Raw genomic sequence first — 18,092 nt, 5'->3', positions numbered from 1 at the left:
AAGAACCGGCAGCTTTGGTTTCAGCGGTCTCCGGACTCTGGGAGCGCCAGGCGGCGCCTCCGCGGCCTGTACAAATCGTTTCTGCGACTCGTCTTTGAAAGAAAGCTGGGAGACAGGGCGCGGGGATCCCAGAGCCGCAGGGCGGGGCCGCGGCTACCTGGCCGTGTTATCTCGAGTTGGGCAATTCAGTCGCCCGGGCCTCAGTTGCCTGACTTGTAAAACTAGTGGGCTAGACCGTACTCTCTACAGTTCATTCATGGATTTAATTCCAAATCCTAACAAAACAAACAAACAAAACAAAAACAACAGATGTTTTTGCTCCCAGTGGAAAGACAAGTACAAAGCTCGAGAACGGGTTTCGTAAATAGCGATCGACACGCCTGCTTATTTTTCGAATCGCCTTTTTTCCTGTTGGCACGCTGCGCTGCAGACCTGTGCGTGCCGGGCCGTTTCTTTGCTGAACTCCAAACTAGCACAACTGGGCGATAAAAGACAGGAAGGGTCCCTTCTGAGAGGGTGATTAAGGCTTGATCGCTGGCAAGAAGGGGCGGCGTAGCGGCTCCTTTGAGAGCAGTTCGCTTTGAATCAAGCAGCCTCAGCGATTGGCTGCGAAGCACGTGGGCGCGCCCGGCGGACAGCGCCCGCCCGGGGCTCCCCGCGGCGTGGTGCAGAGTCCGGCGGTGGCCGCCGCACCCACCAGGGCAAGGGAGGCTGGGCATCGGAAAACGCCTGGGGCTTGGGTCTGTGTGTCTGTGTGTCCTTCCTGCCAACCTGAAGGTCTACGGCCCGGCTTTGCCCAACCTGCAGTGTCCCCGGAGTGTCCAAACTTGGGCCCCTTCTCTCGGCTCTGTCCTCCCCTCCAGGTGTCCCACCCAGCCCGAGGGCTGTGCGCGCTCAGGGCACGTGGGTTCAAGCAGTGCGGGGTGCACAGCTCAGGGCTGCACTCCCCTGCCTAAAGTCCCTCGACTCCGGGGCTATCCATTAAACTGGCTGGGTCAGAGCGGCTCAGACACTCCGACCTGGGAAAACTTGTTTCACTCTCAGTCCCCAAGGGTTGCAGCTGCTCGCTAATGGCAGAGATAGCGCGTCCGCTTTGTCTCCACAGCCCCCTCCCCTGCTTCCTCTTTCTGTTAACTCCCCCAACAAACGCTCATTCTCCAGCTCTCTCCTTCTCTTCCTCCCTCCCTCTCCTGGTGTCACTCTCGGCGTAAGCACCCTTTCTCCTCCCCTCCTCCCCTCCCCGACGCACCGCCCCACTTATAGCCCGGCGCACCGCGGCCGGGCGCAGACTGCTCCGGCAGCCAGAGAGGCGGCGCGGCGGTGGCGGTGCGGAGACCCAGTCCAGACGCCAGGCGGCCGCCGGCGGGCAGAGTGCTTTCTAGCTCCCTCCCCCGAGTGTACACACAGCCCGCCTCCTTCCGCGGCGCCTGTAGCCGCAGGCTCGCTATCGCCTCCCGAGACTCGCTCCGGGAGACTCTCCGCCGGTCCGGTCGCGGACGGAGTCTGCCGTGTGGGGCTCGTGAGGCTGAGGCGAACCGCCAGCTGTAGCCGGCCGAGCCAGCGCCCCGGGCACGGTCCTTTGCACGGCCTGCGCCTCATGAGCACCCTTTTCGCCCCGGCAGTCGCTACCGGTTGCAAGGACTGAGACATCCGCCGTCGCCTCCCCGCGGGGTAACCCAGGCAAGAACTCAGCTAGCTGTGCACTGAGGCCAGTCGCCACTACTGTAAGTTTCCCCCACTGTCCCGGACCTGTTGCGGGCGGGCGCCGCAGGTTTCAGGGCACGCTTGGCCTGCAGGGGTGTGTTCGCCAGAGAGTATGCCTGTGCCCCGGGCTCCGGAGGTCCGATTTAGGCGGAGGTGGGGAACAGTTGTTGAGGCGGGGACCTCAGTGTTCGCTGCCCTCCACGGAAAGCTAGGAGCCGGGCATCGCGGGAGGGGCCTCCTCTCGGCGAGCTGCTGGGGGATCGAGGAACAGGTCCCGGGTGCGATGACTCTGCTCCTTCCGCAGAAAGGACTGCTTCCCTGGGGGCTGGATTTCCCGCTGCCTCATACTTAGCAGTCTCCAGGGAGGGCCGACGCAGGGGTGGGGGGTTGGCCTTCGTTGCGCCCTACTAGGCACAGCGAACACGCGCGGACATCCCTCGTGAGGGCGCGTTCGCCCTTGCGGAACGTCTGTAGGAAATGAATGAAAACCGGATTTTTTTTTTCCTGAAAAATTAGTTTCTTCTCATGCAAGTACAGTATTTGGCCTTTCGTGTAACATTATTAGTTTTGAAGGACAAAAATTGCTGGGCGGGGTGCAAATGAGCCATTGAATTTTTTCGATTTGTAATTTGGTGTCACCCTGAAAGGCTCGGCCAGCATGTTACAGAGCGTTGCAAGTGTTTTAGGGGACTGCATGGTGAATTGCCTTTCTTGTTAACAAGATCTTTATAGTGTTGTTCCATTGTTACCAATAACGCAAAATGCCCCAGAAAATCTGCATAGCTTCTCCTTTGATTTCGTGGAGATCAGGTGAAAAACCTAAAGAGATGTGACTGGGACACACAGAGTTGGAGGGAGAGAGCCTGGGTAAGGGAGCTTTAAGGGAACTGAAGTTACTGTGAGTAGAAGCCCTTTTGATGTTCAGGGTAATAGCAGCCCTTTTCTCATCTTCTTTGTAGATGCAGGTTAAGTATATGTGTGCATTTTTTGGACACTTACTTGGCATGCAGATACTCCTCTGGGGGCTTAAAAATGCCAGAAGGATGATTCATTTTATGTTGAAGGTGTGCTTAGTGACTATAGAAATGATTTCTGCTGATAGTTTGATGTTTGCATAATTCTAAACCAGAAAGCAACTTTTCCCATGGGTCGTCCAGTACATCTTTTATTTTCATCAAATATTGCTGCAAGAATGTTGACTTTTGACTGTGACATGCTTCTCCATCTGGATGTCATCCAAGAGGGCAGGCTAGGTTCTTCCTGTTGGCTTTGTGGGCCAACCTGGAAAATGCAGGCACATCAGTGCAGGATGCACAGAGATGCGGGTCCTAGAACCTAAGGTCTTCAAGTTTTCGTAAGTATAGGTCTGGTTGAAAGTGGCATTTGACACCACCCGGTATCTAGTGCTCAGGGAAACTGTGTTCTGGGATCCTGGGATTCCTGCTCAGTGTGCTTACAGTGCTGTGTGTGCACCTTGTGCGCGTCCCTCATTCTAAAGCAAGAGCTGCCTTTGCTTTTAGCCTGAAAAGAGGCGGCTTTTGAGGTTGTTTTGGAAACATCAGCTTTAAAAAAAAGGTGTAGCTACTTATTTGGAATTTTTGTAAGTATTTTAACTATCTTTTGAGGTTCCGAGTAAAATCTTCCTCCAAGTGCTTCAGATAAAATCTACTAATTCAAAGGACAACTAAAGTATCAGTGATGCTAATATAGGTTTTAACACATTGGAAACCTAGTGTATTCACATAAGATCATACCTGTTGTTCTTCATAGCATTGAGCACCCGTTACAAAAAAAAAAAAAAAGAAAAAAGGAAAGGACTAGACTTGTAGAGGCTTAGCTTGAGGTGGGGGTGAGGCTTGGCTCCTCACCATTTGTTATAGCTAAGAGACTAATGGATGTTTGTAAAGTCTTTGTAACACCAGAGCCTGTGACTTTGTTGCTTGTTTTCTTCCACTAACTGGTGTTTACTCATAAGGAAAAGCTACATTCCAAACTAAAGGAAAACAAGTTGCATCACCTAGTGGGATGTAGCCTGTGTGGTAAAAGCAAGTTAGGTGCCTGCTTTTGTTTTCTATGCCACAGCTGGTTCGGGAAGTGCCATCTAGTATCTAGCCTGTGAACCTGTGGTAAGTTACTCATTTGCATTTATCAACCATTCCTGAGATATAAATTAAAAATAAATATCTGAATGGTGGAAGGAAACAAGCAGGCCATCTGTTTCAGCTGTGCTACAAGGACGACTGTTCTGAGTTCGGAATGGATACTGTAACCACCCAGTTTTCTCTGGGATAAACAGCTTAGGAATCCTCTGACAGGCAGGTGCTTGAAGCCTTTATTCCTTTGAAGTAAAAGAGAGGTATTTTTTTCTCTTTTTTTTTGCATGTTTTTCAATTTTTGAAGATATATGGTAGGGATTTCCTATGTCTTTAGGCTACAATTTACTTACTGAGGAAAGCCAAAGATAGCATTAGATTCAATGTCAATTTATATACTGAGGAAAAAACCACTTTGGTCAGCAAATGGATTCTAGGATGGCCCTCAATTAATGATGACTGGCAAAACACACACACACACACACACACACACGTGTGTATATTTTTTGATTTAGATACAGTAACGTTTGCACCTTGAACTCCCTCTGTGCAGACCAGCATTAGCAGGGACACAAGAATGGTCCTTGTGATGTAGCATCTAATCAGAAGAGAGGGGCGGGTAGATTCTTTGTTCTTGCACCTGTTTTTCCAAGAATTGGTAAAAGTAGGAAGAGCAGAAAAACAGCAGTCGTGAGCGTGCCACTCCAGATAGTCTCCCTTTTGTGTGGCCAGGTCCTCGCTGTGGAATCCGTCCAGCAGGAAAGCTGGGTGGCGATGGTGGTCGGGATCTGCTCCGTGTTTCCACCTGGACCTGCGGGTCCACGGAGTCATGTTGCTGTTGGGCCTCTTCTAGCACTCTGTCGTGGTAGGGCTGTCTGGTTAAAAACGAGCTGTACCATTTAAATAAGGGTCCTGTCATTGGAGAAGTTGCCTAAGCCTGTGATTTTAATGTTAACATTTCCCATTTGTTGTATATTGTGGGGAGGCCAGATCTTACCAAAGGAATTCTTAATGGAATTAATTAGTAGGTATTTGTTTTACACACGGCTTTATGTTGCATAGGGCATTAAAGCTGGTGCCTGTCCTGGCGTTATGAGAGCTGGAGGCCTGGCATTCTCAGCGGCCCGCAGCGAATCAGCTGGACAAGCACAGGGAGCTGGGAGAGGGATGCCTCGCTCCTCCTGGCTTGTGCTGACACACATTCTCCAGGACTTCAATATCCTGAAAGTTGGCAGTCAGGTTTTCCAAGACGAACCTGCTTTTTCAAGCAGCGACTTCTTTTTTTTTAACAGTGTATATAGTTCAAATAGCTCAAACAGTGTGACCACGAATGCCTCTCCTTATAGGTAGGTAGTTGTCTCTGACTTTGTACAGGAACGGCCGTCCATTATTCAGAACAGTAGGCAGCAGAGCCGACAGAAAAATGTTCTGTTTTCTCTGTCCTAAAGGATTGCTGCTTTGTTCTGCTGTCTCACACATCAGTAGCACCCTGCTCAATGGTTTTTGTTTTTGTTTTTGTGTTTTGTGTTTTGTTTTTGTTTCAGGAGTGGAAACAAAATGTCAGTCAGTGTGCACGAGAACCGCAAGTCCAGAGCCAGCAGTGGCTCCATTAACATCTACCTATTCCACAAGTCTTCCTATGCTGACAGTGTCCTCACTCACCTGAACCTTCTACGCCAGCAGCGCCTCTTCACTGACGTCCTTCTCCATGCCGGAAACAGGACCTTCCCTTGTCACCGGGCAGTGCTGGCTGCCTGCAGCCGCTACTTTGAGGCCATGTTCAGCGGCGGCCTGAAAGAGAGCCAGGACAGCGAAGTCAACTTCGACAACTCCATCCACCCCGAAGTCTTGGAGCTGCTGCTTGACTATGCGTACTCCTCCCGGGTCATCATCAATGAAGAAAACGCAGAATCGCTCCTGGAAGCCGGCGACATGCTGGAGTTTCAAGACATCCGGGATGCCTGTGCAGAATTCCTGGAGAAGAACCTGCACCCCACCAACTGCCTGGGCATGCTGCTGCTGTCCGATGCACACCAGTGCACCAAGCTGTACGAACTCTCCTGGAGGATGTGTCTCAGCAATTTCCAAACCATCAGGAAGAATGAAGATTTCCTCCAGCTGCCCCAGGACATGGTAGTGCAGCTCTTGTCCAGCGAAGAGCTGGAGACAGAAGATGAAAGGCTCGTGTACGAGTCTGCAATTAACTGGATCAGCTATGACCTGAAGAAGCGCTACTGCTACCTCCCAGAGCTGTTGCAGACGGTGAGGCTGGCTCTCCTGCCAGCCATCTATCTCATGGAGAATGTGGCCATGGAGGAACTCATCACCAAGCAGAGGAAGAGCAAGGAGATTGTGGAAGAGGCCATCAGGTGCAAGCTGAAAATCCTGCAGAACGATGGTGTGGTAACCAGTCTCTGTGCCCGCCCTCGGAAAACAGGCCACGCCCTCTTCCTTTTGGGAGGGCAGACTTTCATGTGTGACAAACTGTATCTGGTAGACCAGAAGGCCAAAGAAATCATTCCCAAGGCCGACATCCCCAGTCCGAGAAAAGAGTTCAGTGCGTGCGCCATTGGCTGCAAAGTGTACATCACCGGGGGCCGGGGCTCTGAAAACGGAGTCTCCAAAGATGTCTGGGTTTATGATACCCTGCATGAGGAATGGTCCAAAGCCGCCCCCATGCTGGTGGCCAGGTTTGGCCATGGCTCAGCTGAACTGAAGCACTGCCTGTATGTGGTCGGGGGGCACACGGCCGCAACCGGCTGCCTCCCAGCCTCCCCGTCAGTCTCTCTAAAGCAAGTGGAACATTACGACCCCACAACCAACAAATGGACAATGGTGGCCCCACTCCGAGAAGGCGTGAGCAATGCCGCCGTGGTGAGTGCCAAACTTAAGCTGTTTGCTTTCGGAGGTACCAGCGTCAGTCATGACAAGCTCCCCAAGGTTCAGTGTTACGATCAATGTGAAAACAGGTGGACAGTACCGGCCACCTGTCCCCAGCCCTGGCGTTACACGGCAGCCGCGGTGCTGGGTAACCAGATTTTTATTATGGGGGGAGACACCGAGTTCTCCGCCTGCTCCGCTTATAAGTTCAACAGTGAGACTTACCAGTGGACCAAGGTGGGAGACGTGACAGCCAAGCGCATGAGCTGTCACGCTGTGGCCTCCGGAAACAAACTCTACGTGGTGGGAGGCTACTTTGGCATTCAGCGGTGCAAAACTCTGGACTGCTACGACCCGACGCTGGATGCGTGGAACAGCATAACCACGGTCCCGTACTCGCTGATACCCACTGCGTTCGTCAGCACCTGGAAGCATCTGCCATCTTAAATGCAGTGCATCCCACAGAAGGTGAGGACGAGGTAAGGAGTCAGTTTAGCTGTAAGCGTGTGTGTAATTAAGCCAGCTGTGTAAATTTGTGGGTGGAGCGAGGCATGGCCCGTACAGCTTATCCTATAGAAATACTACACAAACTACAAGGATGAAAGAACTTGCACCCTGGAACTTTTGTGCTGATCACAACTGTACCCTGTCCCCAACTATGACGTACATGAGCCAGTGGTTCTCAGCCTTTACCTGAGCCTCAAATCTCCAAAAGCTTTGCAATAACTGCCCAGCCCAGAGACTTGGTTTCATTCCCCCTGGGTGGGGCCCAGGAATTGGCATTTTGAGAAAGTTTTCCAGTGATTCTACTGTATACCAGGTTGAGAACCCTTGGCCTATGTTAATAATGCCAACTAGTATTTAGGGAGCCCTCACTGTGTGTCTGGAGTTGGGCTGTGTGTTTGCATGGGTGGTTTCAGGTAATAATATCTCACAGCAGCCGTGTGAGATATTATTACTAGAGCATTTTATGGATGGAAACAGAGGTTAAGTTGCCCAAGGTCACAGAGCTAGTAGGCTTAAGAATTGGTCAAGAAAGCCACCCAGCCAGCCTGGCTCCAGAGCATAAGCACTTGAGCATCATACTGAACTGCCACTTAATAAACTTGAACTTCATGTGGGTGTCACTGCAGGAGATAGTTGTTGATAGTCAAATTTAGCCTCCGCAAGCCCTTTCTGGAATGAAGCATGGTTTTAAAAAATTGAATGTTCACATTTATTTCTAGTTTATTCTCTCCAAAATTATTTATTACCTTATTTTTTTTCTCAAATTTCTTAGCTTCAGAAGGAAATTTAGGTCTGTCCTTATAAAAGGTTGCACCTGTGTTGTGTAAGTTTGTCTGATGTGTGGACACACTGAGCCACGTCAGCGGCGCTTACAGCAGCTTTTCAGAGTTAATCAGACAGGCCGACCCTATTGTCAGGGCTAACAAAAGTTCTGTTTCTGTGTCATATATCTGAGTGCATAATGGCTGTCTTGTGTACTTAAGAGTGTATAATACTCTTGGCTCAAATAATTAATAGGCCCACGCAGTTCAGTGTTCACAAAGCTGATGGCCGCTTTGCTGCGGGGAAGCCTTCGGGGATTGCCCCCCGCTCACTTGGGCGCATGGCTAAACGCAGCCCAGGGCACACAGGGAGTGCTGCTGTGTTTCCGTGGCTCGTGGGCTTATTACATTGCTAATAATAAACTCGAAACTCCGCTTTGGAGGAACTGCAATGAAAACTAACTCCTCATTTGGAAAGTCTTGGCTGTATAATTCCTAGTAGGTTTCACACCTTTGAAGGGAACTTCCAACAGGGAAAGCAGAAGAAATTAGGGGTTACCGCAAGCAAAGCAAAGTGGGATTTTGACTTGTTTCTCTTTTCTTTCCTCATTTCTCAGAGCTCATTTAGAAAAAACAACCATGAAAATTGGCCTCACTTTCACACTTAATCTTTCTGTGTATTTCATTTCTGCAGTTATCTCCTCCAGCCTATTCTAGGTAGTAGAGTTCTTAGTACTATAATGTTTCCTCGGAATGAAACTCCTCCAAAGGCGCGGGAGCAGTCGGAAGCCTGCTCTGGGGAGCGACTGGCTCACAGCGTGCCACACCAAACTGGTTTTTGCAGCCTTGCTGGCAACTCAGTAATCCTGAATAAACAAATGCTCTGAAAGTGGTTATTTCATTTGTGATATGAATGCATGACTCACCTCTAAACCTGGTTTAAAGAACCTCCTAGGGTAAAGCATCAATTAACAGCACACTAGGTTGGATGTTCCTCCAGAACTGACTCTATTTGCATAGGAAAGCCATAAAAGTTGCCTGTGGTGGCGGTGCTTCCAAATGGTCACTGGTAGGGTGGTGGGCATCCTTGGAACAAGGTAAGGAAGTTGAGGCAGAGAGAGAACCCCTGTGTGTTCATTGCAGTTCTGATTCTAGGCTGCAGTCTGGCCCTGTCTAGACACTGTTCCCCTGCCAGATGAGTGGTCTGCATTATGGTCTCCCTGAGGTCTGTCCCATTAGACTCAGGTAAATGGATAAAGGAGGGAGGATCAAAGAACGAGGCGAAAGACCTAGCCCAGTGCCTGGCATATGTTTTCTGTTAAATCACCTTAGGTGTCCTCTCCTCATTTTAGACCGTAGCTTGCAGTGGAGTTAGCTTGGTGTGTGGTGGGAGAATGTTTCTTGGACTGTTTCTTGGACTATCTTCTTGCTGTCTCTATGCTTCATTTTTGGTGCCTCCTTTCTCAGCCCAAAGTACATTGGCAAACACTTGAATTTGTCCTACCCCAAATATGTGAACCTCCTCACACACGTGCGGTCCTGTGGAAACGGAGCTAATGTATTGGTGTTAGGTTCTGTGTGAATTAACATCCTCTCCACCCTTGGTGCTACCTGCCAGAGTCAAGCACAGAACAATGAAATTGCACAGGGCCAGGGTCTCCTTCTTAAAAGGCAGTGTGGGCCTGATCAAAGCCACTCCTGCAGTTCCCACAGGGAGGATGTTGATTTAAATCCCCTAAGTTTACTGCACACAGATAGTGGTAAAACACTTAAGCCAGAGGGAGGGGCGGGAAAGAGGCCGTGTGTAGCTCTCAGTCCTAACCTGCAAAAACTTCTAGGACATCTCTTTGCTCCCCTCTTTGCTCTCCAAATGGAGGGGCTCAAGGAATGAATACAGTGTTAACAAAAATTTTGCCCTGGTCTGCAAGCTCATCCATCAAGGAGATTTTAACAGGACTCCTGCTGCTTGTCAACAGGTGGGAGGGGCCAAAAGGAAATGACTTTTGATTAGTCTTCATTTTCACAGAGCTGTGTGGCCCCAGCCTGACTGAACTCAGATTGGGATTTGCTTTGTTTCTTTCCTTTTTGGAGTTTTTATTTTCTTTTGGTGTTTTTTTTTTCCCCAGTGTGCAACATTCTGAAATTTTTTATTATTACAAGATACATTCTTTTGGCCTGATGTTGGTATGTAGGTTACAAGGAGGTGGGGTACAGGGATGACACCGTAGCCTAAGGAATGCCGTGAAAGCTGGAATCCCTGTTAGGAAAGGCCAAGAGAAGCAACTAATGAAATGAATCAGACTTCTAAACACACACAAGCGAGAAGAATTCAGTACAGATAATGAGTGGCCCCTCCTGAGTTCTTTTTGCAGAGTTGCAGCAATGGGGATGCAGGTTCCTACCTGGGCTGGATATATGCTCCTTGAGGGCCAACATTTGAAAGACAGGCCCCCTGCAGAATTCCCCTATGTCAGATTAGACCTAAACGGACGGGAAGGGTGGGTAGTGCGAGGAAATGCCAGCTCCCGTGAAAAGTGCAGGCTTCGTGGTTACGGCACCTGCATTTATATTCACACTTGAGGTTGGTAGGTCCTACAGGTAATAACACTGCATTCCATAGCTGCTGTCCCCCCAGTGTGGACTGGTGAACTTGGTGAATAAACTCCAGCCTTGGGCTGTTGAGGCCTGGAACGTTGTCTTAGGGAGGGAAGCGAGACGTAGTGAATAGCAGAGATGCATTTAAGTAAGAGGAGTAATATGTCTGCCATCTATATGGTGAATAAGTTGAAGCTGGAATCCTTTATGGTCCCTGGGCCCAGGTAGGTTTACACAGGAACCTTTCTTGACCCTCTCTGGTGATTGCCTCAAGTGGCTCTGTTTCACCCCGGAGAGGGATTTTGCATGTTGGGAGCTGAAGATGGCAACTGACCACAGCACCTAGCCACACAGGTTTGAGTTAGAACGTGATGTTTGGAAAAGGAGATGTGACCCCACTTTGGAGCCCATGGATTTGGCCTCGGCCATCTGAGAGTGCGTGTGAGTGTGTGTGGGCGTGCCCTTCCCAGGTCCGCACACTTCCTCCTGAAGGTGTGATTGAGATCTTCAGAAGCAATATTGACCGCTCTGTCCTGAGTTTTATTTTTATCATTTTTAAAGATTTTGAGACTATTAACAAAAATGTTGTCCCTCTGTTTTAGCTCAAGAAGCGATTTCTATCTTGGAGAGGCCAGATTTCATGATGAGAAAGAAGAAGAGAAAAAGAGTTGTTGCAAGACTCCGGTTGTGCCATCGGCCGCACCTTGTAAATGCTCCGACTGGACATGAAGGACGGGGTGGGGGAGGGGTGGGATTTTCAGTGCAAGTAGCACATGGTTTAAATATGAATGAATGAACCCGTGATCTAGTCCTTGTCTTGTAATTGTGGATTAATGTCAGCGTTAATCAGCCCCTCAAAGGGAGAGAGAAGCCGCGCCTTTTCCCTTGCTGTAGCACATTCAGCGTTTGATTTCCATGGGCTCCACCATTTATGTGTAAAATTTGAAATGGTTGTCACCTCTCTCTGAGGAGCAAGCTGAAGCCTCCGCACCAGCTGCTGCTGGAGACTGAGATCCCGGCGGTGGGGCCAGGAGGGAAGCTGGCCGTGCTGGCTGCAGAGCGAGGACAGTGGACTCCGCTAATCTCCGAGGGGTTGTGCCCCCAGGAAGGCTTCCGGACAATGGGGACATTGTTGGTAGCTGTTTGCTAGATGATCTTTTCTATTTATAAGTGACTTCCAACTTTTCCTTGGCTGTTAAGAAATCTGTGATAGATTTAGCTATTTATTATTTGATGCCTGCATGCTGAAACAATGCTCACAGTTGTCTTCACGTGTATGGACGTGCGTGAATGGTTGTATGTTTTGCACAATTTCGTGGCTGTTGTGATGTGCTTTGCTGCACAAATTGAAAACTTTGGAGTTTCAGTGTGGAATATAACTGGAGGGTGGGTTGGGAAGGGGAGGGGTTTTGTAAATGTGAGGACAGGGGAGGGTTACAAAACAGAAACTCACATTATACTCTAGAGGGGGAGAAAGCACGTTTGTTAGACTCACCAACTTAATGGGGTTTCTGGGGCTGCAGTCATGCTGATGGCTCATGGGGCTGCGAGGGGTGGGGGTGGGCTTCCTTCTGCCCTTTCACGTCTGATTCACCTCCTTCGGTCTCGGCTACTGAAATGTGGAAAGGACCAAATTGTGTTGCAGTTTTTTTCTTTGTGTAATATCCTGAAATCCTGGAAGATTCTATGGAATAGTTCTGTATATAGGGCACAGGTAAAGACAGAGCCCAAAGTTTGTTGTTTATTTATTTATTTATTTACCCTGTGAGAATGCTTGGCCATAACCACAGTTAACAGGGGGAAAAGTGAATTACCACAGACATGAGTTCATTCACTCACCCGATTTGCTTGACCTGGACCTGTTGATCCCCTTGCTGTACAGCTCAGCAAGTGTGGCAAGTTCCCCATGACAACATTAACATCGCAACAGTGTCCACCTCAGTGCTCACCTGGAGGTAAGTCTCCATAAGAACTCTTGGGTGCACAAAAGTGACACATAGGGCCACAACACACCAAAGAATCGTAAGCAGTGGCCGCTGTTGGGGGATCGTTGGGAACTGGTTGTGAATACATTCTTTGCTAGTCTGCGGGCTTGTGTACTCAACATGTGCTGTGATAGGTGTTCATTACTAGACTCGCATCAGAGCTTCCTCAGAGACGTCTGGGGAAGGCCAGAGTCTCTGCTCTCACACTGCTTTCCTTGACGTTGCTCTCGTTACTGCGCTTAGAAAATTAGGTGTGAGACTGATAACCCGCCTTTTACATTGTGTGTTTGCATTGACAGATAAACCCATAACATTTCTTCCCACCTGAGAACTAGAGACTGTGCATGTCTGTCTGTCCCATGAATAAGTGGGCTAGAGCTGGACCAAAATAAATGTGCCATTGGAATAAAAGAACCACAGTACTTTCCAGCAGTCAGCCTTTCACTCCTAGATGTGTTCTAAGCAATGCAAATGTCTAAGTGCACAATGGCGGCGTGGCCTGGTGTCGTGATATTGTAGCAGTTACAGCTCCGTAGTTTATGATGCAAATAGGCTGAGCTGTGTGTGTCACTGCATGGCTTCTGAAAGCGGGATGAATTTTCTACAGCTGTTTCAGAGTCGTGGTCTGTCCTTGAATCCTCTATTATTTACTGTGTGTGAGCCCAAGGGAGCCATGGTCGGGGTGGGCCCCCAGCCTGCAGGGAACTTTCTGGACTCCTGCTCTTTGAATTGATGTGGGCATTTGGGCTCACTGCTTGACCATTCTCACCCTGTGAAACGTCCCACACTTTGAAGCGAATACAATTCACAGCACAGCGCATACAAAAACCTCGGGGTAAGACGGAGAAGGTTCTTCTTTTTCTGTGGATGGGTTGCTGTGGAAACAAACAACAAAGGGCAGCCTTCCACTTCTGCCGTAATTGTGCAGCCCCCTTTTCTCCGGGCTTGACACCTGTCTGCGTGAGGGCGCCTGGGGCTGAATAGCACCCTTCTCTTGGCTATTGAGTATGTGGTTCACGTACAGAACTCCGTGTAAGTTGAAGAAGTAAAGTGTTCATGTTCTTATGTACTTGTTTCCTACTACTACATTTTTGAGGTTTGTAAAACTGTTACTTTTTTTTTCACAATGTGAAACTGAAGGTCAAATAAATTATTAGAGATTTTCTCTTCATTGTGTGTGTGAATCTTTAGTTAAATACACATAATTTTAGCCATTGAAAATGTGTGCTTTTTCTAGTTTAATCAAAAGGAGGATTATTTCAAGTATTTTCTGAGTGTCCTTTATTTCACTATTGAGTTACATACTTTTAGTGAAGCAGTTTTGCACATTAAGTAATTTTTAAATTTTATCTTGTAGGATAGTTCTTTAAGCAAGGCAAAATATGGGTTATCCATGGTTTAGCATATAAAAAGTAATGTACCATGCAATATTAAGACAGCATTTTGGCCTGGCTGGCGTAGCTCAGTGGATTGAGCATGGGCTGGGAACCAAAGTGTCCCAGGTTCGATTCCCAGCCAGGGTACATTCCTGGGTTGCAGGCCATAACCCCCAGCAACCTCACATTGATGTTTCTCTCTCTCTATCTCCCTCCCTTCCCTCTCTAAAAAATAAATAAATAAATAAAATCTTTAAAAAAAAAAAAGACAGCATTTTGGGATGGGGGTGGTAGAGAGTAGAAGGGGCCAAGCATATGATGACAGAAGATGGTTTGAGTTTGGGTGGTGGGCACACAGTGTGACATACAGATTACGTGTCACGGAAATGTACACCTGCAAACTACGTGGCCCTGGTGACCAATGTTACTTCAATAAGTTAAATAGAAAAAACAATCTGTTCAACATGAGGGCCTGAATGTTTTTCCTACAAATAAAGTACATGAGCTTTAGTTAAGAAAAAAAAAGACAGCATACTTTATGTTAGCAGGAATCTAGTTTTTGTCTTCCTTGTGGGTTATGTTTTGACAGAAGCTATGAGAAGGGACTAGAGTTCAATCCTCTTCGTCTGACACTGCCTTAGAAATCCTTTAGAGTCAGTGGAATCCTGGGCGTCCCGTTTCCCTGGGGCAGCACAGGAAACCACAAGCTGAACCCCTCTGGTGAACACTTCACTGCTTCCTGGTTGAACACCAACAGCCCAGCTGGCTCAGGCTGCAGCCCGATGAAGCCTCTTGTCCCCACCTTGTGACTCCTCCTGTCCCAGTGAGATGCCCCTTTGTCATCTTGGGTTAGACCCCTTGCCGTTTTAATGTGCAGAGTAATGTTGGGCATAATCTTTTGGATAGAAAATAAATGCCACCTAATTAGAACTCAGAGAGCCCGCAAGTAGGCAGAGTGCAGTTACAGCCTTTGGACTTTGACCAAGATGCCAGAGCAGATGCCTCAGGTTTTACGGAAGGATCGCTCAGTCCGTGCTGGGCGACGCTGGCCTAGAGCCAAGCCTGGGGAACAAGTGTCCTCAGATCCCATGCGCACGGTGCTATGACCCATGGAGAGCCTGCTGGTGACACCGTGTATGACACCACATGACAGGGAAGAAGGGAGAGTGTGACTGGGAACCTGACACTTAAATGCTGGGGAAAAGCCTTGGTGTCACCTCTCAGAAGGGCTGGGAGTGATTCATGTGGAGGCAATCAGGAACCAACTTCACTTTCTGGAGTTCTTTTTCTTTGCTGTCTCAGCTGAAGCATGCAGACAGGCTGAAGGAAAGAAGACAGCACCCACTCGGGGGCCGCATCAGTTTGGATGGCTTTCGTGTGGCTGCACGGAATAGAAGACTGGCCTTGGGGGCTCCCCCGTGGTGGTGGAGCCGTGGGCAGGCAGGCTGGCTGTCCAGGGCTGAGACGGGACTCCTCCGAGGCCACCGGTGATCTGGGCTCTTCTTTCCGCTTTTCCATCCTGGACGGGGGCCCTTGGTCTCGTACTTTATGGGGCGCTTGCGCTTTCCATGCAGCGCAGCAGTGGGCAGACTAAAGGGAAAGGCCCACTTTGGAGACTTATCTCTCAAAGGCCAGGACAAAGTCACATGAACTCCCAGAGAAACGAGGGAGGCAGGGAAGTGGAGCGCGGTGCCACGTCACTCAAAACTGGTTCTGTAAGCACGAAAGGGAGAACGGATGTTGGACGGGCAGCGGCTGCGCGGGGTCTGTCACGGTGGGTGAGCAAGGGGTCGTTTTTAACAGCAGCCCCGGAGCCTGAGCGCTCAGGACCACACCCAGGATGTGCTTCGCACCATCTCGTTCAATTCTCACAACAAATCCAGGCAAGTACAGAGAGGTCTCTTAGCATCTCAGAGCCTCTGCTCCTTTATCTGTGAAACAAGGATGATCAATATTCTCTAATAGAAAGATTTAACGTAAATGTAAGAGGAAGCGCCGAGCTCAGTGCTGGCACATGGTAGGTTTTCAGTCCTTTTCAGCTGTCATTTTTAAACACCAGTGGGAGAAATACACCTGGTAAACGCAGACCTGACCGCCTGTCTGTGCTCGGGTTTGTGAGCCCATCGCTTCACTTCTCCTTCACAGTGGCTGTAGGGGAGCAGTCACGGTTGCCGCCCCATTTTGTAGATGAAGAAACAGGTTTTCAGAGATTATTATTGCCCAAAGTGGTGGTGGACCTGGACTTCCAGGCCCGCGAGCCCTGACTTGCTCCTCCTGGTCCAGGTTTGTGGAGGAAGGTGATTCCCGGGGCGGAAGCTGACTGTGGGAAGCCCTGCCCGACTGTCCCCAGTGTCTGGGCAGACTCAGCTTCGTGCGAAGGTCCGAGGAGGCCTGTAGCTGTGAGTCCCACCCCTGGACATGAGGACTAAAGAAGCACATGGAGAGAATCTGTAGTAACTCAAAACGTTTCTTGGCCACAGGCTTCTGACGAAAAGATGGTGCAGCATTTAAAAACAAATGGGGGCCCCTGAGTGGCTGTCACACAGAGTCACCCACTGAACTGTACACTTAGGCTTTGTGTGCTTTTTTGTACGTGTAATGGCTATTGACTAAGAGACTCAGTATGCAAACGGACGATGGCCAGACCATAATAAAAATAGAAATCTGATCCACAACGTGTGGAAACCAGCCGAGGAAAACAACCTGTTACCTACAGAAACTAGCCCCGGAAGCCATCCTGCAACCTGCAAGTCTGTCAGACTGGCAGGAAGTCAGACCACTCACTCTCGCTCGCACTTGGCCCCGCAAGTGGAACAAGGCTCCCGGTGACAGCTGGCACAAAACGGCCAGGACTTGGTTAATAACTGATACCCCCCTAACGTTTGTACCTGCTTCCAGCGGAGGGCCAACCAGAGAAAGCCAGATATTCACCCCAGCTATCACGTAGGAGCCCGCTTCCCCTGCCACCAGCCTCCAATCCGGGCGTCCCCCTTCTCCACTAGAAAACGTTCCCATCCCTCAGCCAAATGCAAGCAGCGGTGGCTGACTCCCTGGCTATAGCTCCCTCCGAACAAATGGCCTTTGCATGTTCTCATTTGTCTGGTCTTGTTTAGTTCCACAGACAAATGTTTGTTGAATAAAGTAATTATTTCCCCTAAAAAGTTCCCTAAAAATTAAATGGAGACCAACACTGTGGGCTCTGGGTGAGCTGGGTTTTCAGAAGGACACTGTTTTCATCTCGAATGTCAGAGTAAATGAAATGTGCCCAGTAAGTATAGTATGAGGAAAATGGATTTTGAGTTAATGGGGTTGAGATTAGGGCGTCTGGTTTGCCAAAAAGGAGAGCAGTCGCTGTGTTTGGGAACATTTTGAATAACGCGAGAACACTTGACTAAGTTTCACAGCCGTGTTCACAGCGCACATGAGTGTACGAATAAATTCGAAAACCGAGCAGCTAATTCCTGCTCTGGCCTGTCGCAAATCTTAAGTGCCTCGCCTGTCTGACACGTACTCAGACAAGCCATCTGTCCTGCACTGAGTTTAATCACAGACAATGAACGCTAAAGCTCTGTTATTTGTCAGGCATTGGACGACTACGGGCAAGATCTAACTTTCAGAGGAAAAAACATCTACATTGGGGCCTGACTATGAATTAAAAGCAATTTGACTAAGTAAATTATAAATCTACTATAATCTCATCCAGCTCTGCTTATGGCTGTCTTGCTTTGTGGGTCTGGGGGAGACCAGACGAGACAAAGTTTCTGCCTTTCACTCTCCGGTCCTGTTTCCTTGGCAACCATAATCTCTATCCGCACAAAGATGGGAGGCTGTGTCCACGAAAGGCAGTTGGAATTGCAGTGAAGTCTCTCACTAATCCTTCTCTTGTGTTATCAGATGATTTCTTTTGTTATGAAAAGTTGTTTTACACCCACTTTTTAGATGGTGCTGGAAGTGTGTATTGGAAATCCTAGAAAGGCTGAGAAGATTCCGCGCCCCCCCGCCCCACCCCGCACAAGATATGCTAACTGTAACCACAGTGGAGATGAAATCAGCCTCACGGTAGACACACACTGGGCACCTGCAAAGTGGGACTACGGCATCTCTCTCTGAGGTTCTGACAGACACACAGTGGCAAGGACCCCCGCCCCACTCAGCCGCCCACAGACATTCTGGCCAAGACGCTGCTCCATA

At 49.1% G+C, this 18,092-nt stretch overlaps 1 protein-coding gene across 2 annotated transcripts; it reads left to right on the top strand.

Annotated features, from left to right (window-relative positions):
- The first annotated feature begins 1,289 nt into the window (after positions 1-1,289).
- ENC1 (ectodermal-neural cortex 1) lies at positions 1,290-13,696 on the top strand. 2 transcript variants are annotated; one of them, XM_028512120.2, is made up of 3 exons: positions 1,290-1,724; positions 5,342-7,145; positions 11,143-13,696. In XM_028512120.2, the coding sequence occupies exon 2, from the start codon at positions 5,355-5,357 to the stop codon at positions 7,122-7,124; it is 1,770 nt and encodes a 589-aa protein (XP_028367921.1). In that variant the 5' UTR covers positions 1,290-1,724; positions 5,342-5,354; the 3' UTR covers positions 7,125-7,145; positions 11,143-13,696. The 2 variants fall into 2 exon arrangements, with proteins under 2 accessions (XP_028367921.1, XP_028367915.1); XM_028512114.2 differs by having other exon boundaries at positions 5,342-7,156.
- The last annotated feature ends 4,396 nt before the right edge of the window (positions 13,697-18,092 follow it).

The sequence above is a fragment of the Phyllostomus discolor genome, chromosome 3 (genome assembly GCF_004126475.2).
Source record: "Phyllostomus discolor isolate MPI-MPIP mPhyDis1 chromosome 3, mPhyDis1.pri.v3, whole genome shotgun sequence".
NCBI classification, from domain to species: Eukaryota; Metazoa; Chordata; class Mammalia; order Chiroptera; family Phyllostomidae; genus Phyllostomus; species Phyllostomus discolor.
Note: the sequence above shows the minus strand (reverse complement) of the source record. Positions and strands in the feature narration are given on the sequence as shown.

Coding starts and splice junctions, on each gene's coding strand:
- ENC1 (XM_028512120.2), top strand. CDS start 5,355: ATGTCAGTCAGTGTGCACGAGAACCGCAAGTCCAGAGCCAGCAGTGGC.